A 26,488-nucleotide genomic window follows, 5' to 3' on the forward strand; every position below is an offset into this window, starting at 1 on the left:
CCCAATATCTTAACACCTGTGTGTCGTATATCTTGATCAAACCTTTGATCTGTTTGATTTTCCTAAGTGATTTACATACACCTGTGTTAAAGTAACAGTTCTGGGGCATTCAGATTATTGAGTTTTCTTTACGTTTTTGGTGCCTTAATGGTAGACATGTGAATAGATTTCTATTTGCTCCTATGCCTTTCTCTTTCATTGGCAACCTTATTTGCTTTGGTGGGGTATTTGAAGCATTGTTCAAAGTCATATTTGGACACATCGCCTTATGCCTGCAGTTTATCTACAGTACGTACATTATAGTTCATTAACTGTGCCTGTCAATGACAGCTACTTTACACTTCTGGTTGTGTTTGTGCCTGACATTTATTGAGGGTAAAACGCATTGCCTAAGGCTCTCTCAGATGTTCCTGTGGAATCTCAACTTATGCAGTGTGTTTGTGATCACAGGGTTCTGCGCTCCACTGACAAGGACCGCTTCCAAGTGATGTTCTTCTACTTTGAGGATAAGGCCATCCAAAAGGACAAATCAGGTAAGAAGTTAAGTCATTGAGTGAATTTGTAATGCTGTGTGGCAAGAGAGGGTAGCAGCACCAGACCAAACCCCTTGGGATTTAGGTGAAGTCTACCCGTTGGAAAAGGTGTCCGCTGAAAAAGGTGTACCGGACTACTTAAGAAAACGGCTGATATTTGTGCCTAAACATCTGCAAAGTACTTCGGAGGCGTTTAGACCTCCCCGTAAAAATCAAACTGTGCCCACAAAATGTTTGGGAGCCGGCTGCATTGACTGCATGCAGTAGACGGATGGGATGCTCTACCACCGTCAAAAACGTTAAATGGATTGATCCTACACCACGGATACATTGACCACTGTACTGTACCGACTCGACCGGAGGGTCCCCAGCCTTGAACACAGAACTGTCCAAACCAACCCTACCCCCCCACCCCCCACACCTGTCTTGAGAAAGATCCGCCGTGACCACCGATTGGGGCACCTTAGGGTCGAAACGTTGACGCTTGTCTTAAGTCCAGCATCACCAGGATTCCATCAAATAGGGATCCTTGGCTATAAATCTGTAGCAGGCCACTAAAACATTTGTATATATCTGTATATATGTAATTGATTCCACTGTATATATCTTGCACCTTTTGAGCACTACACACAAATGTCACTCAATTGCACTTTAACACTCATTCAGACAGTCTACTCATGTATTCTATGTTATCATTGAATGACTTAATTCGGATAAAAAAGAAACAATACAACCACTTGATCTTATGACTTATTTGTTTAAGCATTGTTTTCTGTTAGCTGTGTATTTCAGAGAGCGTTCACCCCAGAGTGCATTAACAGCAATGTCAAAGCAATTTTGTCTTACCCAACAGAACCACCTTTTTGTTTAACCACAAATCGTTTAATGCCAAACTATGAATATGATTCTTGACTTCATGGCTTGCTTCAAAAACCTAAGAGCTGTGTTTAGTTTCACTATTATTGTTTCTGAAAGGAAGAACTTACTTGCCAGAACTAGAGAAACAAACATCCTGATTAACACCTAGACATAGTGTGAATCTCCACTGCTTCATTTTGATGGCTTACCTTCCAACTGTTTGGAGTCGGGCATGTAAAAGGCACCTACGGAGTTCAGAAAGCCAGTGTATTCTGAAAAACTAAGATGTTGACATTTTGGAGTTTAGTACCCACCTGTTCAAAGTGGTGTATTAGTTGGAAACAGGAGGAGTGAATTGTTTTATGTGCTCTTGCTATGCGGGGATTTAGTGTTAGAACTGGAAGCTGGTCGTAGGGTTATCCATCTTTATAAGTGAACAACTTGCTCTGGTTCTGGTCTACTTGAGTCCCTCTGGCAGCATCCCACCCATTTTGGGAGAAACAAAATCCACAGAAACCTTAGGTGTAAGATCCTAGCTCCACAGAGCTCCTGTGGGTGGCTAGAATCTAAACCCTAGCCCATATGTGACATTTGAACTTCATGCCGTGTGGTGCATTTTCGACACCATATTACTGTGGCCTTATAATAGTGCCAGCTAAGCCAGTTGGAATTAACTAGTGTTGCCATATCTAGGGACAGACAACATACACTGGGATTTGTTTAGCAGCCTTCTAGCAACAAGGGGCAAAATATACCATTAAATTCAGTTCCATAACAGTTTCCACAAACGAGGGTGGATTTTCCTACAATGAATAATTTTGGAGAACTATTTACAACAGTTTTGAAAATGTACAAATATTAAATATATAGACTGAACTTGACTCTGAATTACTCCTTCTCTATACAACTGCAATATCTTTACAAAAAGAATCTATTCTTAGATATATGTATATGAAATACATTCCTGTAGTAGTATGTGTAAGGAAATGTCTCTTTTTGTATTGTCAATCCCAAGTTTTTCGACTGATACTGCTGGTCTTTCTACTGGGAGAATGCACTAAGGCCTGCTAACCAAACCTCAGTGCCTGTGGCCTGATCCTAAAGTGTATGTTGAATTGGTCATACACAATTGAAAGTGGCTAATTTACCTGTACGTCCCTAGTAAATGGTATCCTGGCACCCAGGTCATGTAAGCTAGAGAGGTACCCCAGGGCTTGCAGCACTGCTTACACCACTCTGAAGGCTCCCCAAGTTAAACAAGCCCCCCGTCCACCACTGCAGAGTGGAAGTGTCCCACACTGCTTGCCTGACTTTGCCATTTACAAGCAGTGGGAAAGCCACCACCTCCCCTGTACATGTGTGCAAGTCACCTCTCTGGCAGGCCTACCAAGTCCTAAAGTTGGGGTGCAGCATATGACAGAGACAGGACCTGTACGTTACATGTTCTGACAGTAAAACACGTTTTCATTGTGGAAAGACTTAGGGCTAGATGTAAGTAATCTCATTTTACCGATTCCTAAATACCGAATTTTACCGATTCGGTATTTAGGAATCGGTAAATATGATGTAGGTAATAAATCAGTAAAATTTACAGATTCGGTAATATTTCTTATTAACGATTCGGTAATACCGATTCGGTAATAAGAAATACCTTCCCATTCATTCCTATTGGTCAGCTAACTGGCCTCCAGTTCACAGCACCGGAACATAACAGCTGAAGAAGCCTGCTGGGGCTCGTTGCTAGCCCACAGTCTTCAAGGTGCTACCACCGCTGCATATAGCACCAAGGACTAAGACCCAAAGCACACAGTAGCACCTGAGTTTCCTGAACCCAGAAATGCTGTCGGAGAGTTGCTCAGACCCTTGGAAGGTGAGTTATCTACTCAGGCCGGATTGGGCTGTGACCCCGACATCAGGTGACTGGTAGTCCAGTGGTGATTGGACTTCGACCAGACCAAAGAGGACTTCATGGGACGTTGATCCTGTAACAAGCACCCCCTCACCATTTTTGTGGATAAAGGAATCCCTGCAGCAAGACCCCCGCCGACTGCATCACTTCCACAGCATCCTCAGAGCATCTTCAGCATGCTTCATTCCTTGCATCAAGACTACTCCACATAAATTCATTGCAACGTGGATAAAGTGCCTGGAACTGCTAAAAGACTTCTTGTTCTGTGAAGGTAAGCGTTCTTGAGGACCTTGCTGATCCCCCTGACCAGCACCCTGCTGGAATCAGTCATCCCAAGTACTTCTAACCAACCACATTGACACCTACGTTTTCGGTGAAAACTTTTCCAGCTAGTTTCTAGTGTCTAAATTCTTATAAAAATATAGTGTATTTTAAAAAATTGGTGTTGGATTTTTTGAGTGTTGTGTCAATTTCTTCTTCAATTGTTTTCTTCAAATTCTTTACACTTCTTCCTTTGTGTATGCCTTGCTGCTCAGTGCCAGCTACCTAGGATTGACCTGAGGGTTCGACAGACGAAAGCCAAGGGTCCTAAAGGGGTTGGTGACTGTATTACACAGTGAGGTTGCTCTACCACACCATATAATGCACCCCATATCCTCAGAGTATGTATGTGCAGCATTGTCTTTTCTCTGAACCTCTACATCATATCCCACTTATACACAGCAAGAAACATTTCTCGATGTTAGAAGGATGTCTTTGAACCTCACGCAAGTCGTCTACAGTTTCCATATAGGAGAAAGTACATCCAGCACCCTACCAACCATGCACTCCAAAGGGACACCAGTAACCCAATGCAGATCAGAGCACTTTGTGGCCATATCAGGTGTATGAATGCTACAATACAGTATATAACCGATAAAATAAGTTACATTATGTAGTGAAAACAACTTCAATACAATATACTACACTGTGTGAAGAAATAGCTGCTATTATTTTCACCTCCAATGCCGTAGCCTTGCATTATTAGTTATTAAAATCTTCAACATTATGACATTTGAAGTCAGCCCAAGGTAATGAAACCCTGCCTTGCATCTCCAACCTCTTTGCATCATTTTGGATTTCATGAAGGTCTCTTTATACTGAGTATTACTGATAGATACTTCTACCTGCAGATTCCTCTTCTCTTGAATATAACCTGGCACCAGTGTGGATTGAGGAGAATTGCAATAGCTCTCCTGTGCCTGCAGGTAGTATTCGGCATCAATCACCACCCTATCCAGGACATCTTTGCAACAAATAGAGAGTCACCTTTGAGCCTTGATTTCCCTTTTTCTCTGTGCCCTTTAATGTGGATACAGAGCGACTCTCTGTGGAACATTTTCTTCATAAAGTTAGTTTTTTTGCAGTGCTAGGCAGGATGTGTTGGACAGGCCACAGGAAGGGCTTGCTCCCCCCCCGCATGACAGGGCCCAAGCCCCGGCCCTGCAGGTGTTACCCACAGAAGCACCCCGCACCCCGTCTCATACGGGACTCCTGCCCACAGACATCTCTGTATCATGGGGCCGAACCGCTACCGGCCCTCGCCCGGCCCGGTCGCCATCTTGGACACTGCACCACGAGGCAGCGTGGCCTCAGATCGACCCTAACCCTGGGCCTGGCCAGGCCCCGACATCCCGGCACCACCATCCACCCAGGAGGTGAACGGACCACTTGGCAGGTCAATGGGAGAAAGAAGTGTTGATGGCTCTCCCCCGCCAGGTGCCGATCGCCCCCCAGCTCCCCCGGGCGCTGGCTCCACCCCCCTGCTGGGTGTCTGTACTCCCTCATCCCGGACCTCCCGACCTCCAAGTGCGAGGGTCCGGACATCAAAGGGCGCCAGACCTATAACTGGGGCAGCTCCAGAGCAGGAAGGCAGTTGTATCCTGGAGTCGAGAGACACCGTGAAGAACTCATCCTTGACGGACTACTGGCGCTGCCGTAGCCCTGCCTTGCGAACTATCGTCCTGCCTGCTGGCGCTGCCGCAACCTTCTGTATCCTTCATCCTCGTCGGGACCTGCTGGCGCTGCCGCGGACCGTTGTAACTTCCACCTTCACCGGGACCTGCTGGCGCCGCCGCGGACCGTCGCTACCTACGATCATCTCGGGACCTGCCGGCGCTGCCGCGGCCCGTCCATCTAGAACGCCGAGCTCGAGGATTGTGAGCTATTCATCATATCATCGCATCTACCAGATTGGTAATAAGACTGTCCCGCTACCCCCTTCCCATCCAAGAGACTAGAAACGAGGGGACCCCTGAGTCCAGACCTCCTTGTACCATTCCACCGTACTTAAAGATTACGGATAAAGAATGTTAAACCTTATCTTTGTGTGGTGTACGTCTGTGGGGGGGAAGTTACTCGTCTGTACGATCGCTGGAGGCGGCTCTCCCCTTGTCCTCGGCCGACCCTCCCGGTCCGTCTAACATTGGTGGCCAGCGGCGCGATCCGAATCAACGCGTAATCGTACAGAGAGTAGCTCACCCCACGACGAGAACACAATGACAACCAAAGAGAGCGAATCCACCGAGAAATTCCAGATGGAGAAATTGGAAGAGTACAGCCATCGTGAATTGAAACAATTCTGCATTGAACTAGGCATTGCTACCACCGGTCTGAGTACTAAAGACGATTTCAAGCACGCCATTGAGTCATGGGCAGAAACCGGGGCCGTCAGACCCCCAGACCAAAACGTTGCAGCATCCGAGAGGAACACCACGGCTCCCGAGGAGCGAAGAACGGGTCTCTCGCAGGAAGAGATCCAAGAGAGAGAAAAAAGCAGACTGCATGAGTTGGAAATGGCCCGACTCAAAATGGACGGTGAACTCAAATTAGCCGAACAGAAACTGAACCTAGAACATTTGCGGCTCCGAGAAGAACGAGAAGAAAAACAGAGGCAGAGAGAGCTCGAAGAAAAGAGATTAGCGTACGAACACGAGCGCAATCTAGCAGAAATAAACCTACGGAAGCAGAACAAAGAACTGGGGGTGCCCGAGCAACCGCGCACCCCAGGAGCGACAGAAAAGAAAGTACACATCCCCAAGGATGTCGTTCGAGAATATTTCCGAGATGACGACATACAACAGTGGTTCAAGGCCTACGAGATCGCCATGACCTCCCACCGGATCGATCGAAGTGACTGGGGAGCCGGTCTATGGGGGAGGTTCGTCAATGAAGCCCGCGATGCCCTGTTACAGCTCCCAGACCATCTGATGACCTCCTATGACCACATGAAGGCGGCCCTCCTCACCCGATATGGGCTCACACCCGAAATGTACCGCCAGAGGTTCCGAGACTGCACCCGGATCCCGGGTACAACTTGGGTGGAATATGTAAACTATTTCAGCCGAGCCTTCGAGGGTTGGATCAAGGGAAGCCATGTAACAACCTACGAGCAACTTTTAATCTCATGGTGTGGGAGCACCTCTCTAACAACTGCTTCGTCGAGCTCAGGCAGCACCTCCTCGACAGTAAATTGACTGACCCACGGCAGCTCGCCGCCGAGGCTGACCGGTGGGAGAGCACTCGAGTAGGCCGGAGTGGGCCACACGAACAGAACCGGAACAGCCAAGGTCAGCACCGTCCCCGAGGAGGAGGAGGAGGAGGCCAGGGACGAGGAAGAGACACCGTCCCGGCCGCTCCCGCTGCAAGCACCCCGCCCCCGGCCAACCGGGGCAACCCCCCGGTGCGCCCGGGGTTCTGAGCCAATGTCACATGTCACTGATGCCAGCGAGTCGGCCACTACGCCAATGATCCGAACTGTCCACAGAACCAGACTCCGAGACCCCGCCAGGTAGCTGCCGCCGCCCTGGGGGGAGAACAAATCTCCGAAGAACAGGAGGAATGCGAACAAGAACAACAAGAGTGGGAACCGGCCGCCATGGTTCTAGCGTGCCTAGGGGGAAGAGACATGATCCCGCGGGCTCCCCTACCCGCCAACACCAGAAAATATAGTCAGTGGGTGAACATTAATGGGCGGAGGGCCGAAGCCCTACGTGACACAGGGGCCAGTGTGCCGGCCGTCCGCTGTCACCTGGTGACCCCAGAGCAGATCCTGCCGAACATTCTCTGCCCCGTCCGTTCAGCCGACAATTCGGAGAGCCTATGTCGGATGGCCTGCGTCCCCTTCGAATGGGGAGGAGTCTCCGGCATGTTGAAGGTGACGGTCCGAGATGACGCCCCCGTGGACTGTCTCCTGGGAAATGATCTTGAGAGTTCCCCGTGGGCCGCCGTAGAAAGAAGAGAGCACCTGGGGATGTTGGGCCTCCCGGACTGGGCGTGTGTAACCACCCGGTCCATGGCCGCCCGTACCATCCCCCGACCAGAAGAACCCGAATGGCCAGCACCTCCTCCCCCGATCGCTCCAGTAGAGGACACCGACCACACCGACCCCCCAGAACAAACTCCCGAGGGACTCGCTCAGCCCCAGGACCTTCCCGGCCTGGCTCAGTGGCGTCAAGAGGGGGGGCCCACCCAGGAACAGTTCCGTCAAGAACAGAAGACCTGTCCCTCCCTCGAGGGACTCCGCCAGCAAGCCCTCGCCCAGAGCGCCGGGGACACCACCGGAGCCCATTGGATCTATTGGGACAACGACCTGTTGTACAGTGAACAGAGAATCGCGGAGTTAGGGGCCAGTCGAGTGCTGGTGGTGCCCCTCCGTTTTAGAGACTTCTTGTTAAATTTGGCCCACGATGTCCCCCTGGCTGGACACCTGGGTCAAGACAAAACCTACAGTCGCCTGGTGACCCACTTTTTCTGGCCCAAGATGAGAAACGACGTCCTCAACCACTGCCGATCCTGCCCCACGTGCCAGGCCAGCAGGAAAAGCGGCCGCAAACTTAAAGCACCTCTGCAACCATTCCCAGTTGTCACCACCCCGTTCGAGAGGGTGGGCATAGACATTGTGGGGCCCCTGGACCCCTGGACCCCCGTTCATCCTAGTACTGGTGGACCACGCCACCCGCTACCCCGAGGCTGTTCCCCTGCGAACTGTAACGGCCCCGGTGGTCGGCCGGGCCTTAATGGGGATCTTCTCCCGGGTGGGCTTTCCCCGAGAAGTCGTCAGCGACAGAGGCACAAACTTTATTTCAAAATACATGAAGTCCCTCTGGCAACAGTGCGGGATCACCTACCGATTCACAACCCCCTATCACCCTCAAGGAAACGGACTCGTCGAGCGGTTCAACCGCACGCTCAAAGGGATGATTGGGGGGTTGGAAGAGCCCCTCCGTCGCCAGTGGGATGTGCTACTGCCGTGCCTCCTCTTCGCATATCGAGAAGTCCCCCAGAAGTCCCTCGGCTTCAGCCCGTTCGAACTCTTGTACGGACACCCTGTGCGAGGGCCCCTCAGCCTAGTCAAAGAAGGTTGGGAGATGGCCCCCCTAAAGACCCCTCCAGATGTCTTCAAGTACCTCCTGACCCTACGCAATCAGACCAGGCGATTCAGAGAAATGGCGAAAGCGAACCTGGAGGCCAGTCAGGAGGACATGAAAAAATGGTACGATCAAAATGCCTCCTCCATCGAATTCGAACCTGGCCAACAAGTGTGGGTGATGTCCCCCACTGAACCATGTGCCTTGCAGGACAAGTGGACGGGGCCCTTCAAAGTGGTCGAGCGCAAGAGCCCCGTCACCTATCTCATCGATATGGAATCTCCACGGAACCCCCTCCGGGTCCTCCACGCCGATAGACTCAAACCCCACTTTGTGCGCTCGGAGCTCAGCCTCCTGATGGCAACAGACAGCGGAGCGGAAGAAGACTCCGAGCCTCTCCCTGATCTCCTAAAGACCCGGGAAAAAGATGGTTCCGTGGACGGGCTCCGACTCTCAGATGCCCTCACCCCGGAACAGCGCCAAGGCTGCCGGGACCTCCTGCTGCAGTTTGCGACCCTGTTTTCCCTCACTCCAGGGGTCACCCCCTGGTGCGTGCATGACGTGGACACTGGGGACAGTCCCCCTATCAGACATCGGGCGTACCGCGTACCAGATCGGGTACGGGCCTGCATCCAAGAGGAGGTGTCAAAGATGCTCACGATCGGGGTCATCGAGCCTTCGGACAGCCCCTGGGCCAGCCCGGTCGTGCTGGTCCCCAAAGCTGCTGCCCCCGGCACCACCCCTGAGCTCCGATTCTGCGTCGACTATCGGGGCTTGAACGCTGTCACCAGAACCGACGCTCATCCCATCCCCCGAGCAGATGAACTGATCGACCGCATGGGGGCTGCCCGCTACCTCAGCATCTTCGACCTGACGGCGGGCTACTGGCAGATCGGTCTCACACCCCGGGCTCAAGAACGATCCGCCTTTTCGACTCCCGATGGCCACTACCACTTCAAGGTCATGCCGTTCGGCATGAAGAATGCTCCAGCTACTTTTCAGCGACTGGTGAACCAGGTCTTGGCGGGGCTCGAGGAGTTCAGCGCCGCCTACCTGGACGATATCGCTGTGTACAGCCGCCACTGGTCCGACCACCTCCACCACCTCCGAGAGGTCCTGCAGGCCCTCCAACGGGCCGGCCTCACAATCAAGGCCAGCAAGTGCCAAATTGGTCAGGGGTCCGTGACCTATCTCGGACACCAGGTGGGAAGCGGTCTGGTGCCCCCCCTTCAACTCAAGATCGCTGCCATCCAGTCGTGGCAGCCTCCCGTCACGCAGACCGAGGTCCGAGCCTTCTTGGGGCTCACCGGCTACTACCGGCGGTTCGTGAGGGACTATGGCAGCATTGTGGGGCCCCTCACAGAACTCACATCCAAAAATCACCCGAAGAAGGTCAACTGGACCCCAGACTGTCAAGCGGCCTTCGAGAAGCTGAAGGCCGCCATGTGCACTGCCCCTGTGCTCCAGGCCCCCGACTACAGTCGGGAATTCATCGTACAAACGGATGCCTCCGACCATGGCATTGGGGCGGTCCTCTCCCAGTTGAACACCGAAGGACTTGACCAACCAGTGGCCTTCATCAGCAGACGTCTCCTGGCCCGAGAACAGCGCTGGAGCACCATCGAGAGGGAGGCCTTCGCAGTGGTGTGGGCCCTCAAAAAGCTCCGGCCCTATCTCTTCGGTACCCACTTCCGGGTGCAGACAGATCATCGGCCCCTGCAGTGGCTAATGCAGATGCGGGGGGAAAACCCCAAACTATTGCGTTGGTCCATCTCCCTGCAGGGGATGGACTTCACTGTGGAACATCGACCTGGCCAAGACCACGCTAATGCAGACGGCCTGTCCCGCTTTTTCCGCCTCGACGAGGAGAGTCCCCAAGAGGATGGGTGACTCTCCCCGCCTTCAGCTGGGGGGGACGCATGTTGGACAGGCCACAGGAAGGGCTTGCTCCCCCCCGCATGACAGGGCCCAAGCCCCGGCCCTCCAGGTGTTACCCACAGAAGCACCCCGCACCCCGTCCCATACGGGACTCCTACCCACGGACATCTCTGTATCATGGGGCCGAACCACTACCGGCCCTCGCCCGGCCCGGCCGCCATCTTGGACACTGCACCACAAGGCCGCGTGGCCTCAGATCGACCCTAACCCTGGGCCTGGCCAGGCCCCGACATCCCGGCACCACCATCCACCCAGGAGGTGAACGGACCACTTGGCAGGTCAATGGGAGAAAGAAGTGTCGATGGCTCTCCCCCGCCAGGTGCCGATCGCCCCCCCCAGCTCCCCCGGGCGCTGGCTCCGCCCCCTGCTGGGTGTCTGGACTCCCTCATCCCGTACCTCCCGACCTCCAAGTGCGAGGGTCCGGACATCAAAGGGCGCCAGACCTATAACTGGTTTAGAAAAGGGGGTGGTGATGAACAGAGTGTCTGAGTTAAACAGACCACTCTTACCCAGTCCAAAGATCAGGGCTTGATCCATCACCGTTATTTATCTCACTGCCCCATCCCAGCTCAGAACCTGGCTATATGCAAATCAGTCTGTCCCTGGCCCAGTGCATCATGGGAACAGGGCAGACTAAACTACCAAGCCAATTCTTCACCAGAAAGGAGACAAGCTACCGGGGACCGGTTTCTGGCATTTCAGCCTTCTTCGGCCCGGCTTGCTTGAATCCTGATGGAGCAGTGAGAAAGGGACTCATGTCTGAGTATACCCTGCCACACCTATAGTGGCCAAAAACGATTTACAAAAAGGGGGTGGTGATGAACAGAGTGTCTGAGTTAAACAGACCACTCTTACCCAGTCCAAAGATCAGGGCTTGATCCATCACCGTTATTTATCTCACTGCCCCATCCCAGCTCAGAACCTGGCTATATGCAAATCAGTCTGTCCCTGGCCCAGTGCATCATGGGAACAGGGCAGACTAAACTACCAAGCCAATTCTTCACCAGAAAGGAGACAAGCTACCGGGGAACGGTTTCTGGCATTTCAGCCTTCTTCGGCCCGGCTTGCTTGAATCCTGCATACAGCCAGGTTCTGAAACTGGGATGGTGCAGTGAGCTAAAAAACGGTGTTGGATCTAGCCCTGATCTCTTGACTGGGTGAGAGCTTTCTGCTTAATTCAGAGACTCTGTCCCTCACCACCCCTTGTTGTAAATATTTTTGTCCACCCTAAGCGTGGAAGGGTATTCTCAGATGTGAGACCCTTGCTCATTGCACCATCAGGATTCAAGCAAACCGGGCCGAAGACGGCTGTAATGCCAGAAACCGGTCCCCGGGAGCTTGTTTCCTTCCCAGTGTAAGAATTGGCTTTTGTAGTTTGGTTTGCCCTGTTCCCATCATGCACTGGGACAGGAACAGACTAATTTGCCTACAGCCAGGTTCTGAAACTGGGATGGTGCAGTGAGCTAAAAAACGGTGTTGGATCTAGCCCTGATCTCTTGACTGGGTGAGAGCTTTCTGCTTAATTCAGAGACTCTGTCCCTCACCACCCCTTGTTGTAAATATTTTTGTCCACCCTAAGCGTGGAAGGGTATTCTCAGATGTGAGACCCTTGCTCATTGCACCATCAGGATTCAAGCAAACCGGGCCGAAGACGGCTGTAATGCCAGAAACCGGTCCCCGGGAGCTTGTTTCCTTCCCAGTGTAAGAATTGGCTTTTGTAGTTTGGTTTGCCCTGTTCCCATCATGCACTGGGACAGGAACAGACTAATTTGCATACAGCCAGGTTCTGAAACTGGGATGGTGCAGTGAGCTAAAAAACGGTGTTGGATCTAGCCCTGATCTCTTGACTGGGTGAGAGCTTTCTGCTTAATACAGAGACTCTGTCCCTCACCACCCCTTGTTGTAAATAGACCTATAACTGGGGCAGCTCCAGAGCAGGAAGGCAGTTGTATCCTGGAGTCGAGAGACACCGTGAAGAACTCATCCTTGACGGACTACTGGCGCTGCCGTAGCCCTGCCTTGCGAACTATCGTCCTGCCTGCTGGCGCTGCCGCAACCTTCTGCATCCTTCATCCTCGTCGGGACCTGCTGGCGCTGCCGCGGACCGTTGTAACTTCCACCTTCACCGGGACCTGCTGGCGCCGCCGCGGACCGTCGCTACCTACGATCATCTCGGGACCTGCCGGCGCTGCCGCGGCCCGTCCATCTAGAACGCCGAGCTCGAGGATTGTGAGCTATTCATCATATCATCGCATCTACCAGATTGGTAATAAGACTGTCCCGCTACCCCCTTCCCATCCAAGAGACTAGAAACGAGGGGACCCCTGAGTCCAGACCTCCTTGTACCATTCCACCGTACTTAAAGATTACTGATAAAGAACGTTAAACCTTATCTTTGTGTGGTGTACGTCTGTGGGGGGGAAGTTACTCGTCTGCACGATCGCTGGAGGCGGCTCTCCCTGGAGACCTCTCCCCTTGTCCTCAGCCGACCCTCCCGGTCCGTCTAACAGGATGTCTCCAGCAGAGAAGTCCGGGTTCAAACCCCATCGTTCTTGTCATGGACAGATGCCCATTTTAGACCCTCATGAGGTCTGCTTGTGGTGCTGGGGCCTAAGCACTATTCGAATTTGTGTGGCCAGTATTGTGACCTCATGCAGTTGAAAGCCATTAAAAAACCAGGAAGTAAAACCTTTAAAGGTGTGGGGGCGCGACAAGCGCCAGGCTTGGTTTTGTTCTTGCTCTTGATGTTGCACTCAAAGTCTAGGCTCTACTCATTCCTCAAAGACAGTGATGAAGAAGAAGAGTAAGTACAAGCGGAATATTCCACTCCCAGATGCCAATCTCATTCCAGCATTGTGTCTCTGTGCAGAGCCCTACTTCTATTGAATAGAAGTAGGGAAAAGAAGTAATAGAATAGAAAACACTCGGCCTTACATCACAAGTCACCCAACTACCTCACTCAAAAGCTGACTATATCAGGAGGCTCGAGATCCAATAGAAGCACAAAAAACCTCCTCCTGAAACCTCGAAGATTTCGGAAGGTTAAAAGATACAAACGCTCCTTCTCAGGAATGGCACCCAGGATCTGGAATGCACTCCCGACTGAAACTAGACTTATCTCCTCCACGGCATTTTTTAAGATAGAGGTAAAAGACATCCTTATGGCTAAGTTCACCTGAACCCTAGTTCACTGGATCAAAGACTTTACACGACCTTTGTATTATTGCTTTCCTGACTGTTTATTGTGTTATACTCGTATTTGATTGCTTTCTTACCCTGCAACCCACCTACTACCTACTATTATATTGTATTCAAGAATTTGTTTAATCACCCCCTGTTGTCCCCTCCCTCTATATCTGTAAAGCGCTCTGATATCTGCAAAGATCTTGTTCGCGCTATATAAAACTTTGAATAAATAAATAAAATAAATAAGTTTTCCCCCTAGCCAGAGTTGGGAGATGATATCAGGGACGGAGCCAGCTCCTGTGTCAGCACTGACGCTGGTGCAGACTCTTCTGGTGTACCAGGAGCTTTTGGCACCTGATGCTGATCCGGCGCAGTGTATTGGATTCATCCCCCATTGTACTTGATTCTGTTTCACAGCGACCAGGTTCCCACTGGTGCACCCTCAGGCTCTTGAAGCTGGAATACTTTTGGCAAACTCTTTCCTGGCACCAATCGACCCCAGACCACCTACTCTAGGCGCTCCACTGGTCCCAGCTGGCATTGCATTTGAGCCCAAGTAGCTGCTCCACTGATGCTGTTTTGGGAAACCATTCCACAAACAAAAGCTATTCTCATGTGTTTAAAGAGGCTGGTGCACAAATTGTTAGAGGAGGCTCAGTGCAGAAAACAGACTGAGTCCAGGCCTTTGCCAAGAGAGGATTCTAGTCAATGTATAAATTACATAATTGGCGCATACTCGGATCAAGTGCATATATCACACTTCATCACTCCTAATGAGGACGACAGCAATGAGGCTGCCAACTTGCTGTCTTCTGATAACACAGACACTGCAGTCTACTTGGCCCTGTACTTGACCATCCAAAGTGCTAGTGGGCTAGATTCCTCCCCGGAGGAATCCTTAAAAGGCTGCAGAGGGCCAAAACATCCTCTATCTATGGAAAATAGGTCCAATATTCTAACATCAGTTAAGCCTTTGCTCCTAGCCATTGAAGCTGTAGCTTTTTAAGACCGCATAGACCAAATCATTTTCTGCCTCTGTAGTGAGCCAACAGTTTGCATACATCTATTCGCTGGCCATAGGGGATTCAAGCTTCCTATCAGCCTGCCCATTGTCTAAAAGTCTGGTGGTTCAAGTGTCCTGCTTCATGAAGTAATACCCAGGTTCCTTCCCCGTTGTATATTCTGAACAGTTGTTTAAGAAAATTTTAATCTCAAAGAAGAAAGTGTGGCTTCAAGATCCACCAATGCCTTCTACCATGGGCCGGTACACCCACACCCGGTGGAAAATGTTAGGCACAACTTTACTTAAGAGGCTTGTGATGAACAAAATGCAGCTAAGTTTTTGAGGGCAGGACTTTGTAGGAAGGTAACATGGGTTCCCAGTAGTCTTCAGATACAGTACCTGGCTCCGCTCCATGGGGTTCTCTAGATTTTCAACTGGCCGTAATTGCCATGTCCTTTGATGGGTCTCACTTCTTTGCTGATAGGCAAACTTGGCCCTTAAGTGATTCAGAGGGAGACGGGCTGCGGCTTGTTCACTACGGTTGGTTTCATTTGCTTGTCAGTTTCATATGCCCAAAATCTCGTGGTTATGCGCGGGGGATGCTTTTTTGTCAACACTACCCTCCCAGCCACTCTAGCGTCCAAACCAGTTTCTGTGGCAGTACAAGGACCATGGTGTTTTCAAGAGCGTACAGGGTCAGCAGCATTCTCCCACCTTTCTCTCACCACCTGTTCAGCATTTAAATTTACCCTCAAAGGAATTCACAGCCTGTGTGAGGGAGGTAGCCACACCTTTTAAGTGGCTGGCAGAACATCATGAAGGACCTGTGAAGACTGAAGATGCTGCAAATAGATTATGCCCTTGCTAATTGTTTTCTCTTCCCATTCCTTTCATCTTTCTCTGCTAGTCAGGTAAGCACACTTGCATTCTCCAGGAAGAAGTCATGGCTTTGGTGCAAAAAGGGCCCATGGAACTTTTCCCAGAAACAAAGTTTGGACAGGGATGTTATTCCGGTTACTTCCTTGCGCCCAAGAAGGTTGGTGGACTATTATAAATCTCAGGGTCTTGAATGCATTTTTACTTAAGTTGAAATTCAAGATGTTGTCCCTAACTCAGGTTCTTCTGGCTTTTGAACTTGGAGACTAGATGGTGTCCCTCAAATTGCAGAAGGCTTATTTTCAGGCTACTATCATGCGTTACCTTGTGGTAGGTCCACCCACTACCAATTCACAGTCCTCCCGTTTGGATTGACATCAGCACTTTGGGTATTCACCAATGTGATGGTAATACATCTGAGGATGATGGAAATTTCACTATTCCTGTACCTTTGGCTCCTGAAGGCATGTTAGCCGCACCTGGTGTCGGATTATCTTACCAGAACAGCAGCTATCATCTGACTTCTTTTCAATCAACCTGACCAAGTCTCACCTGGAGCCCCCAGAGCACCTTCTGCTCATCATCCCTCAGAGCTTTCCCACTTCTTCAGAGGATTCGGTGCAGTCAGGATATGATTCAGAATATTTTAAGAAGGGGCTCTGATTCCATCCTTAACATGTTTGGTCTGCCGGCTTCTTGTATCCTCCATGTGGCACACACCTGCTGGTATATGTGTGCTGTCCAGTGGTGTCTTCGCCTCCTGTGGTTCCTTCATGGGTGCTCTTTGACGGCTATCGGGGTCACCCTAGAAATGGCAACAGATCTCTGATTGTGATCGCTAGGAAAGACCCTTGGTTGTGTGAAGATCTTCTCGCCTCTGCCAGCAGTGGCCATGGTGCTGGCAGATGCCTCCATTATAAGTTGGGTTACTCACCTGCTGCTCAGAACCCTTTGGTCTCCAGACCAGCAGGGCTAATACATCAGCTTGTTTGAACTGCAGACAATATGCTTGGGCTTTCTTGCCTTTTACCCAGCTCTCCAGTCTGCAGAATGGTCATAGATATCATGTGAATAAGGTTCCAAGTTAGATTGATGCATTATGTAACTGTTGGTCAAAAATGTGTTGCCCTCGTTGCTACATCATATTGCTTGAAAAAAATGAGGAACAGATCTCACTGTGATGGGTTGGCGCTGTTTGACTCCAGTTACGTTCTCCTCGGAGTGGTCCCCAACGCTAAGGGCGAGCTGAATGCCACATATCGGCTCAGTAGACCTATTGTAGTTTTTCTGCATCCAGTCTTGCGCTTAGGCATATTCAAGAGGTGAGAGAACTGCTGGTGGAGTATCAGCCATAGTTACTCAAGGTCAGTAACTTGTTCTTCTCATAGAAATACGTTAATGATTACTATGTGTTCTAAGTATATTGTTTGGTCAGCACAAAATCTCTCATTAGCAAGGCAGTTCTTACTTCAGTCAGATGAAACCCTTGCCCCCCAATCCCATGTATCATCATCTGAGAATGTGATTTTTTTATTGTCTTCAGTATATGGCTAAATGTAAGATTTTTCTAAACATGATCTCAGACACAGAGCAAGGTCTGAGTTCCAGCTTTTCAGTAAGTCTCCTGGAAGATGATAGTCTTCCTTCAGTCAGAAATAAGTCATTCTGCCGAAAAGGAATCAATTATGTCTCGACTAACATGCAGCGCCAATGAGAAGCAAACACTCTACTGAAAACAACCCACTCAATATGAGAAGTTGGTGTAGTCTCTTTCTTGATTTGTGCTAGCATATATGCTCCTGAACAGATGCTGGAAGCGGTAGGCTGCACATACATGTGCCCAGCCTACTTCGAAACAAAGGTTGCAGGTCATGCCTTTGAAAGAGTTAGTGATAGTACTTTGCATTTTTTTAGGAAGCCAGAGCAGTCACCTTTTTTCAAGGTTCTTGTGGTTGCACAGTGTTTGAGAGGATTGATAAACAGGTTCCCTTTGGTGCCAAAAATTACAGCTCTAGATGGTCTTAACCTATTTTAGCTTAGTTGATGACTCTACTTATTTATGCAAATCTTTGCATATTTGTGATATAAAGTGTGTGACTTGTATCAAAGTCTTCCTAGTGGCTTTTCTGTGAGTGAGGCAATTCTTGTTTTTGCAGATCTATTATACACAAAGTATTGTAAATATAAAGATTATGCCGAGAAAAAGAAGACTTTAAAAAAAAGGTTGCATGCCTCTGATAGAGAGCCTTTATTACATACTCATCTCCTCTCACTGTCCGGTATATTGCTGTCCATGCTGCAAAAATACTGTAACTGAAACGGTCAGCTAAGCAGCACTAGTTACTTAGTAGAGTGGTGTTACTCCAGGTTAGTATTGAGTAATGCCGGTGTGTCTTTTCCTGGAATCAAGTCACAGATGTTTTTTTTAAATCTGAATCTGCGTAATGGATATTGGGTCTATAAGTAACCCTCGGAGGTAACGTTTTATTTTGCCTGTCTGAGATGATACATTTGTGCATAAAAAATTCAGGAATTTTAACTTGCTTCTTTTTGTTTCTGTGATTCTCTTTTTTTGAAGTAATCTAATAGAAAAGCTTCAGTAAGAAAATGCGAGGACTACATGCCTGTCTCCTTTGTTTTCCTGCAGGAATGATGCAGTGTGTAATTTCAGTGGCTGATAAAGTGTTTGAAGCATTCCTGGCGGGGATGGCTGATAAAGTAAGTTTAGTGGATAGGGGTATTTCTTCATATGCTTTCAAGAAGTCTTTCCCATGGTCGCATTGCACAAACTGAGAAATTACTTGAAAGTAGATATGGAAGGTTTCTTTATTTGAGATCTCACTAGCAAGTGTGTGTCAGACACGAAACGTACAGAGGATATGCAAGTATCCAAAGTACGCACTCAGTATGCAGAGGTACGCCCATGCTGCAAACCCTTCACGTATGTGAGTCTTTGTGATCAATAATGGGTACTCTAGCTGTGCACAAAAAGCATTGAAAATTCTAAAACCATAGTCTTTAGTGCTCCTTTAATCTAATATCTTGCAGGAGTGTTTTTGTTCACTTATGACAGGTGCTTTAGATAGGGGTAAATCCCATTATGGTTTTCTGATGTTCTTGGGTTAAGATAGCGTATTTTCACTGATATCCTGTGTGCGTTATTTAAAGATGTGCAGGTGAGCTTTCGTCATATCTGTCTTTAAGAAGAGCCCGATTCAACTCTTCATAGTGCACCCCAAGTCTGATTGAAATTCTTTTCACTTTCGCAGCCAAAGACTCGTGAAAATGAAGGGGAATTGGAGCGGCATGCGCAGTTTTTACTTGTGAACTTCAACCATATCCATAAGCGCATCCGGAGAGTGGCTGACAAGTATCTGTCCGGGCTAGTAGATAAGTGAGTATTAGCGACTTTTGGAAGATATCGTCCTGTCTTTGTGGGCAGTGGCATCCCCAAACCCTCATCGCCTAGGATGAGATTCGGCCTGAAAATCTTGTTTGCTGTAGATTGGGTCACTGGTCTATTATGAGGAATGTAGTTGACAAATAATAAAATACAGGTTTTTATATTTTTGGATTTCTTGATATACACTATCAAAGCCTCAAATTTCCAACATGTGGAACGTGCCATCACTTTGTGACTATACTATGGAACTATCTTTCAAATCTGTAATGTTTAGTTCAGCTGTATGGCTGGACCTCTATGCTAACATTCCCGGTCACCTTTCGGTTCTTTTTCCTATTTTGTTTTGTACTGACTTACTCCTACAGTTATGGTTTTCATCAGTTTTAATTGGGTTTGGTGCTTTGGTGTTTTATGTCTTTTTTGTTTTTACCTGATCTTAATGGTTGTTTGATTGCCTGCTGATTTCTCACCTTTACAACGGTCCAAGGTGCCAGACTGGATCTGGAGAAATGTTGCCAGCAGTGCTCTTGCACACCAGTAGGTGATGCCATTTGGCTCTGCGATGATTCTATTCCGGCCAAGAAGTGACAAAGCTGAAACACAGATGAAAGCCACCCTTGCACCCTGACATAAGTTCCTTCTCTTTCTGCCCCCCCCTCGACCCCCCCCCCACCCTCGATGCGATTCTGAGGCTCCAATTCCAACTATGTCTTCCAACAACTTCATATTTCTACTACGACAGTGTGCTAGGGAAAATGACCCCACTAAAGACTACAGGATTCAAATGATGCTAAGACTGCGGGAAATCGATGTATGTCACAGTCCCACATGCTGTGTGCTTGTGGCACTTGCTCTGCCCTTTATTTCTTTCCCCATCCCATCTTCATTACAAACTCAAGTGACATTCGCAGGAGCATTTTACAATCTGATTCTGGAAGTCCACATTGTGTTGTCCAAAGGTGCTGTTGAACTGGTGCTAGACTGAGAGAGACTTGAGAATGCCACTTGTATTACTTCTTGTTCAGAAAAAAGAGAGAAGCTTAAGCCTTATTTTGGACCTATGCCTGCTGAACACCTTTCTGAGGTAGAACAGGTTCAAAATGCTCACTGTGGCTCAGATCCTGTCTGTTCCAGACCCAGAAGACAAGATGGCGTCCTTGGACTAGCAGAATACGTAGTTCTACTTACCTGTCCTGCAATCCCTCAGATAAAACCTGCGGTTTTCGGTGGCTTTGAATAATTTCAGTTTACTGTGCTTTTGCTTATACCTTGGTGCCTCAGGTGTTCATAAAAATTGATGGCGGCGGTTGCTGTCCACCTTGGTATGTCGCAAATAGTTGCTGGTTGGTTGCTGAAGGCAGGCTCACCACAGCCAATCGTAAGCCATCTCCACACGATGAATTCACTTTTGACATTGTTGGGATTTCACCATAAATGAGCCAAAATCTCACGTAAGCCGCAAGCGAAGATTTTATTCCATGGGTACATTTTCAACACTGACATTCATAGCCTTTATTCTGCCACATTGAGTCTGATACATTTATGATATGATGCTGATATTTTGGGATCACTTCTGGGTCTCGGTGAGTATGGGTCTGAGGATTCTTGGTCTCCTTGCTTCGTGCATACTTCTCATCTTGAATGCCAGCTGGCACCTGCTGGCCTGTAGTGGAACCTCAGATCTGAATGGCCCTACTTCAGGGCTGCATCTGGAGCTTCTTCCAGGTTCACAGGGGATGACTGGGAACAAGCAGACTTCAAGTGCTGCAGACCACTCTTCCTACCTCCTCCAGAGTTTGATAGTGATGTACATGTTGCTGAGTTGGGGGGCTGAATGGTAAAGGTGGAGATAGCAGACACCAGAAAGTGACTTCAGTACGCAGAGGTGGTGCTTATATGCGACTGCTCCATCACTTCCTGGGCAGTTTGAATTCAAGGCTGAGCCACATGGCACAATCTACAGGCTTCTGATTCATTTCTAAAGATTCATCGAAATCTAGTCTTCCGCTAAATGTCAGGAATCTATTGTTAGATGGAGTATCCATCAGAAACAGCATTAACGAAGGTAACTTGTTCCCTTGTATGGAGAGAAAACAGAACAATTGTAAATTATGCAGTGTAAAGTTGTTTTGAACTTCTACTGTTTTTACAGTGTCTATGCAGTGAAAGAAAACAAATAACTTTTCTGGTCATGCACTTGAAAGCACTTTGTTTGAGCCAGCATCTCCTAGTTTACAATTTCACAAAAAGGCTGTGTGTGACCTGCATGTGTTTAATTTTACTTTCAAAACAGCTTATATTTGTATGTCAGTAATAGGACAAATTAAGCATTAAATAAAGATGAATACAAAAATGTAGTTCCTTCATATCTTGTCCACAATCCTTTGGGGCTGCTCATACCCAGGATAGTTGTCCCAGTTGTGTTTCATAGATCCAGGAAGAATATGGGGTTAAAGAAAAAAGTTGTGTGGGCTAAGGGTGGGTAGAAATTTGGTGCTGCTTTCTTATCAGCAATCCAGGTCCTATTCACTCCCTTACTCCTTGCCTTCTCCACCATCACACTATCACTGACCTAGATTGAGAGGGTGCTACACAGACCACATATCTCAATGGGAAACAGTCTTGAGAGCAGGAGATTGCTCGTCGAGAGTAAATGCTTTTTGTGATCATTTTGTTGTGTGGTCGTACTCTGGATCCATCCTTCCTGAGAATGGAGACTGCCAACCTTCCAGATGCTGCTTTACAGTGCAGCTAAGCTTAATGTGTTATATAATGAATCCAATTTTATGTTTGTCATAATTTGAAAACTTTAAGCTTATTAGTTCTTAAATATCAAAGACAAATGATTAGATAAAAATGTAAAAGCCATTAATTATGCACAGCTGCATTTGACATATTTCATCTGTACATCTGTCTTTTTTTAACCTATTTTAGTGCAATCTAGTTCTTTTTACAGTAAGTCATATATATGGTACCTGTTATGGTCAAGAAGGAGACACCTAGATCAAAACGAAGTCACAAGGCTTGCATAACATAATCACTTTGGCTCGGCACTATTGTGGTCACATGTGGCCTGGTTGTTGACAGGCTGTAGAAGAGCATACAGTAGCTGCATTTTCAGTGCCATCATTTGACACGCAACATATCACTGTAACACCCTTACGCAGGTCTTTGACAAGACTGTTTGTCTCTTCCACTAAAACATGCATGAAAAATCTTAAACCTTCTTTTAAACACCGTCTAGCTACCCAATGCTTCTAGAAAATGCTACAAGTTCAAAGGTGGGTACCAGTTTGAAGTTCAGATGCTCCCGGCCACTCCAAATGTTGAATGCTTTCCCTATACACATCTTCACAGAGGAAGTCATCCAGTCAGGAGAAAGAAACTAAAAACGTATGCATTCTAACCAAAATGTCCTTGTTGTTTTCTGCATGGAAGCACCTAAACCAGACTCGCTGGATTCAACACTCTTGCTATACCAGCCTGCGGCTTTGTGATCAATTTGTTGACTTTATATGTTTTGTCCATCTAGTTTCATTGCATTAATTTGTCAGTAGTTTCCCAAAGGAACTCATAACTCACATCATGCACTTGACCTTTGGTTTCTGTGTTTCTTTTCTTTAGGTTTCCCCATTTGCTCTGGAGTGGGACTGTGCTGAGGACTATGTTGGACATCCTTCAGACACTCTCGCTGTCTCTCAGTGCAGTAAGTGTCTTGCTGTCAAAGATGATTGTTTAATACTGTCTCTTGGTTTGTCCGGCGTGTTCTGTTGTCTCCAAGTTCCAGAAACATACTTTAATTTAGGACTCTCACAGTCCCTGGGCAGCTCCTGATGTGAGTGTATGCTTCTTGAATGCTGATGTTCAGCGTCGCAAGTGCAACTTTGCAGCCTAGTTTTTTTTTCTCCTGACACTTTGCCAGAAATCGATTAGGAGTTTTTAAGTAGATTTGCCTGGCATTCCACTTCTGTGGCAGTACCTGTGGCCTTTTTTTTTTCTTAATGTTGCAACAGTCGTTATTTACCATCAGTATAAACTGTATGTCATCAATCATTTGGCCATGAGCAGGTGCAGTATATTTATGGTACACTGTTCATTAGGATTTTATAAGGTGGTTTAGATTGCGGATGCAGCACTTGGTGTTGAATAAATCTGCACAAGGTCCTCGGGCTGTAACAGTTTTTGTCTTTGTATAGATCTGTGCTCCTATACACTGGGAATGTACTTCTTCTTCTGTGAGACATTTTGTCCGCACGCATGTGTGCAAAGTTCATTAGACTCTTCTGATGTGTTGTGTTTTTTATTGTAGGACATACACAAGGACCAGCCGTACTATGACATTCCGGATGCCCCATATCGAATCACTGTACCCGATACCTACGAAGCCAGAGAGGTAGGTCTGTCTGCTTATTGTCTTTACAATTCATCTATTACCCTAATAATGGATCGCCAACGATCGGCCCGCAGCTTATATTGTAAAAAATTAATTTTCTTAATGATTGTCTGCAAAAACTAGCTGCTAAAGAAAACAACAATTTGCATTAGCCTGACAAAAATGTTGTCAGAAAAGAATATTACTGTTAATTTGATTCAGTACTATACATTGCAGACCAACTGTCTGACAAGATTTGAATGCGCAAATGTACTACTGACCCTTTACCCATATGTGGGTATCACAACTACCTACTTTCCAACAGTGCCTTCACAGGTCAAATAACTAAAGGTAAAGTGGGATTCACGTTTGGGAGTGGGTATTTTCCAGAGTGAATGCACTACGCAGAAGAGCACAGTATAACTGGTTCTCATTGACAGATTCATCTATACATTCTAAACTGGTTGGGACTAGATGATCCAGCAGGAATGAGAGTGCATGCATGCGGGTCTACGCGCGTTTCGGTGGGCAAGCCACCTTCATCAGGACCTTGTACATCGAATTGTGCAGATAACAGGGGATCAGATAAGAGAGTAATTGGCAAAGTGATAGATCAGCTATCATCAAAAAAACAGGTTCTTTTGAAGGAGTAGAATGGTAGGGTCACTCGTATGGCACTGCATCCAATTGCCAAGTCGGAGGTGCTGGGTGACCCTCAAAGCTTCATCTTGATGTCTTTTAAATATCAGATTCTGTATAGGCGAAGTGGGCAAGATGTTCCCATTACATGGTGGGTTCTGAAGAAGTACTCCTATTAAATATAGAGTCCCAGGGTACTGAGGTCCGCGTAGCGCATGAATTCCTATGTTATTTCGATTTAATTCTGAATGGCGATTATTTTTCCAAAGGGGACAGGCACTCTGCGAGGTAATTGGATACTTTAAGACCAACGCGACCCTTTGGATTCGGCGAGTGGCGTGCAAACAGCTACGCGTCCCCAGGGATCTCCAGTAGACCCGCCACAAGGGCCAACAACTACACCTTGGAGCCCTTGCACCACATTAGCGTAGCCATCTTGCTAATTGGAATCCAGTTCCTTCTCTCATCTGTGTATGTGGTATGAATGTAGTATGATTGTTAGCACGTAAGTGAGTTGCTGTGTATGATTGTCTTTCAGGGGAATTCCTATTAATTTGTTATGTATTTTAAAATTGGTTGACTTCCTTTATGAATTTTTTCAGACACTTCGTGTATTTCTTATGAATTGTATAAAGAAGATTTGCTGATCAAGAATTTATATGTATTTATACCCACATAATAACAAAATAGAATAAGTAAATAAAAAATATATATTTTTTGAAGGAACTTAGTTGGTACCTTTTCTCTTTCTGTCACTACTTGTGTTGATTCATTAGAGATGCACTCACAATATTGAATTATACGGCCACTGCAGGAACACCCTTCTAGCCTTTTGTATTTCTTTTCCCCTCGGTTCCTGGGCCACAACTTATTTGTTTGAGGGGGTCCCCTTGTTCATGTTTAAAGTAAAACTAGGGAAATATTTAATAAAGTTATTCAGAAAGCAACATTTCGAAACTTGTTTCCAGAAAAAGTTCATTTACAAACCGTGTGAAAAAAACTACCATGAGAATAAAGCTGTATTTAACCCTTTTGGTGCTGTATTTAACCCCTTAGCCTATTTAGAGCCCCTGGAGAAGCTGTGGGTGCACAGAAAACGGTAGTGCATCAAGTGTACAGGGTAGGGCAGGGATTTGAGTGTGTGCTGCCAGTGTCTCCAGCACACTCTAATTTAGTTGAATTGATAGAACATAGATCTAAGGAAGGGGAGAAGCCACAGTTCTCTTGTAGTCTTCCCATGTCCTCTTCCTACAAACACTTCTGAATTCAATCTTTTACCTAGCTCCCAATTTCTTATGGCTCTTTGATTGTTATAGGCTTCTGAAATTGTTTACCACACACGTTTGTACAAATTATGCATTAACACCAGGGGTATCCAACCTTTTCTGTTATAAGAGCTACTTATGTTCAATGAAAATCATACCGAGCTACTATAAGTATGAAAATAGTGACCACATCAAACAAGATGGCCACCCTATGCAAGATTACCAGCAGTGACCTCCTTAGTACATTTATTTCTTTTTATTTAATTTTAAAGTTTTATAAAGCGCGAACATGACCCATACGATTATCAGAGCCCTGTACCAAGTGGCTTGAGTGTAATGATGAAAAAAAAAAGAAAAAGCATGAGTAGAACAACAAAATGGAACAAATTAGGTAATTTAACAACCACAAGATCAAATGGGGGGCACACACAAGGTCTAAGAGGGGCACAAGGAGTCAGCCAATCTAGTGGGACCTGTAAAGTTTCAGCAGAGCAATAGATTAAAAGGACACATGAGAAGAAACATAATACAATTTGAACAAACGGTGTACAAGAGTATCAAAACAGGAGGATAAAAAAGTAGATTGAGATGGTAACAGGGCTAATGCTGTTGATGGTCATTCAGGAGTAGCCATTTGACATGTTTTTTGAAAGAGGCAGTAGGTGGGTTGGATCTGATCGCAGGAGGTAGAGCTTTCCATATTCTTGGAGCAAGACAAGAGAAAGCATGATTGTAAGTACTTTTCTTATTGAATTTGGGAGGTTTCAATAGTCTGGAGTTAGAGCTTCTGAAGTGCTGACTCAAGCCAGATAGCTCAAGTTTTTTTCCCAGGTAAACAGGGGTGTTGTAATGGATAGCTTTGTGCGTCAGACAAGTTATAATAAACCATTTGCTAGCTTCAATGGTCAGCCAGTTTAATTGAGTTTGGTCTGGCGTGATGTGGTCATGCTTCCTCGAGCCTGTGATGAGTGTGGCCGAAGAGTTCAGAGTGGCTCTAAGCAGAGCCAAACTAGCTTTAGGTAGCCCAGCAAGGGTCACCAACCCATATTACAAGTGTGAGATAACTAGGTATTGTACTACTGACTGGATGTCCTCAGG

The 26,488-nt window shown here is 47.4% G+C and overlaps 1 protein-coding gene across 2 annotated transcripts in view; it reads left to right on the forward strand.

The window, feature by feature from the left end:
• PI4KA (phosphatidylinositol 4-kinase alpha) overlaps window positions 1–26,488 on the forward strand; it is a 614,454-nt gene that overhangs the window by 382,681 nt on the left and 205,285 nt on the right. For both annotated transcript variants that reach the window (XM_086942716.1, XM_086942717.1), the window contains exons 23-27: window positions 451–533; window positions 18,359–18,429; window positions 18,981–19,105; window positions 22,739–22,820; window positions 23,424–23,507. In XM_086942716.1, coding sequence (XP_086798842.1) covers window positions 451–533; window positions 18,359–18,429; window positions 18,981–19,105; window positions 22,739–22,820; window positions 23,424–23,507 — 445 coding nt within the window. The remainder of the gene's footprint in view (window positions 1–450; window positions 534–18,358; window positions 18,430–18,980; window positions 19,106–22,738; window positions 22,821–23,423; window positions 23,508–26,488) is intronic.

This window comes from Lissotriton vulgaris, chromosome 11 (assembly GCF_964263255.1).
Source record: "Lissotriton vulgaris chromosome 11, aLisVul1.2, whole genome shotgun sequence".
Classification (NCBI taxonomy): Eukaryota; Metazoa; Chordata; class Amphibia; order Caudata; family Salamandridae; genus Lissotriton; species Lissotriton vulgaris.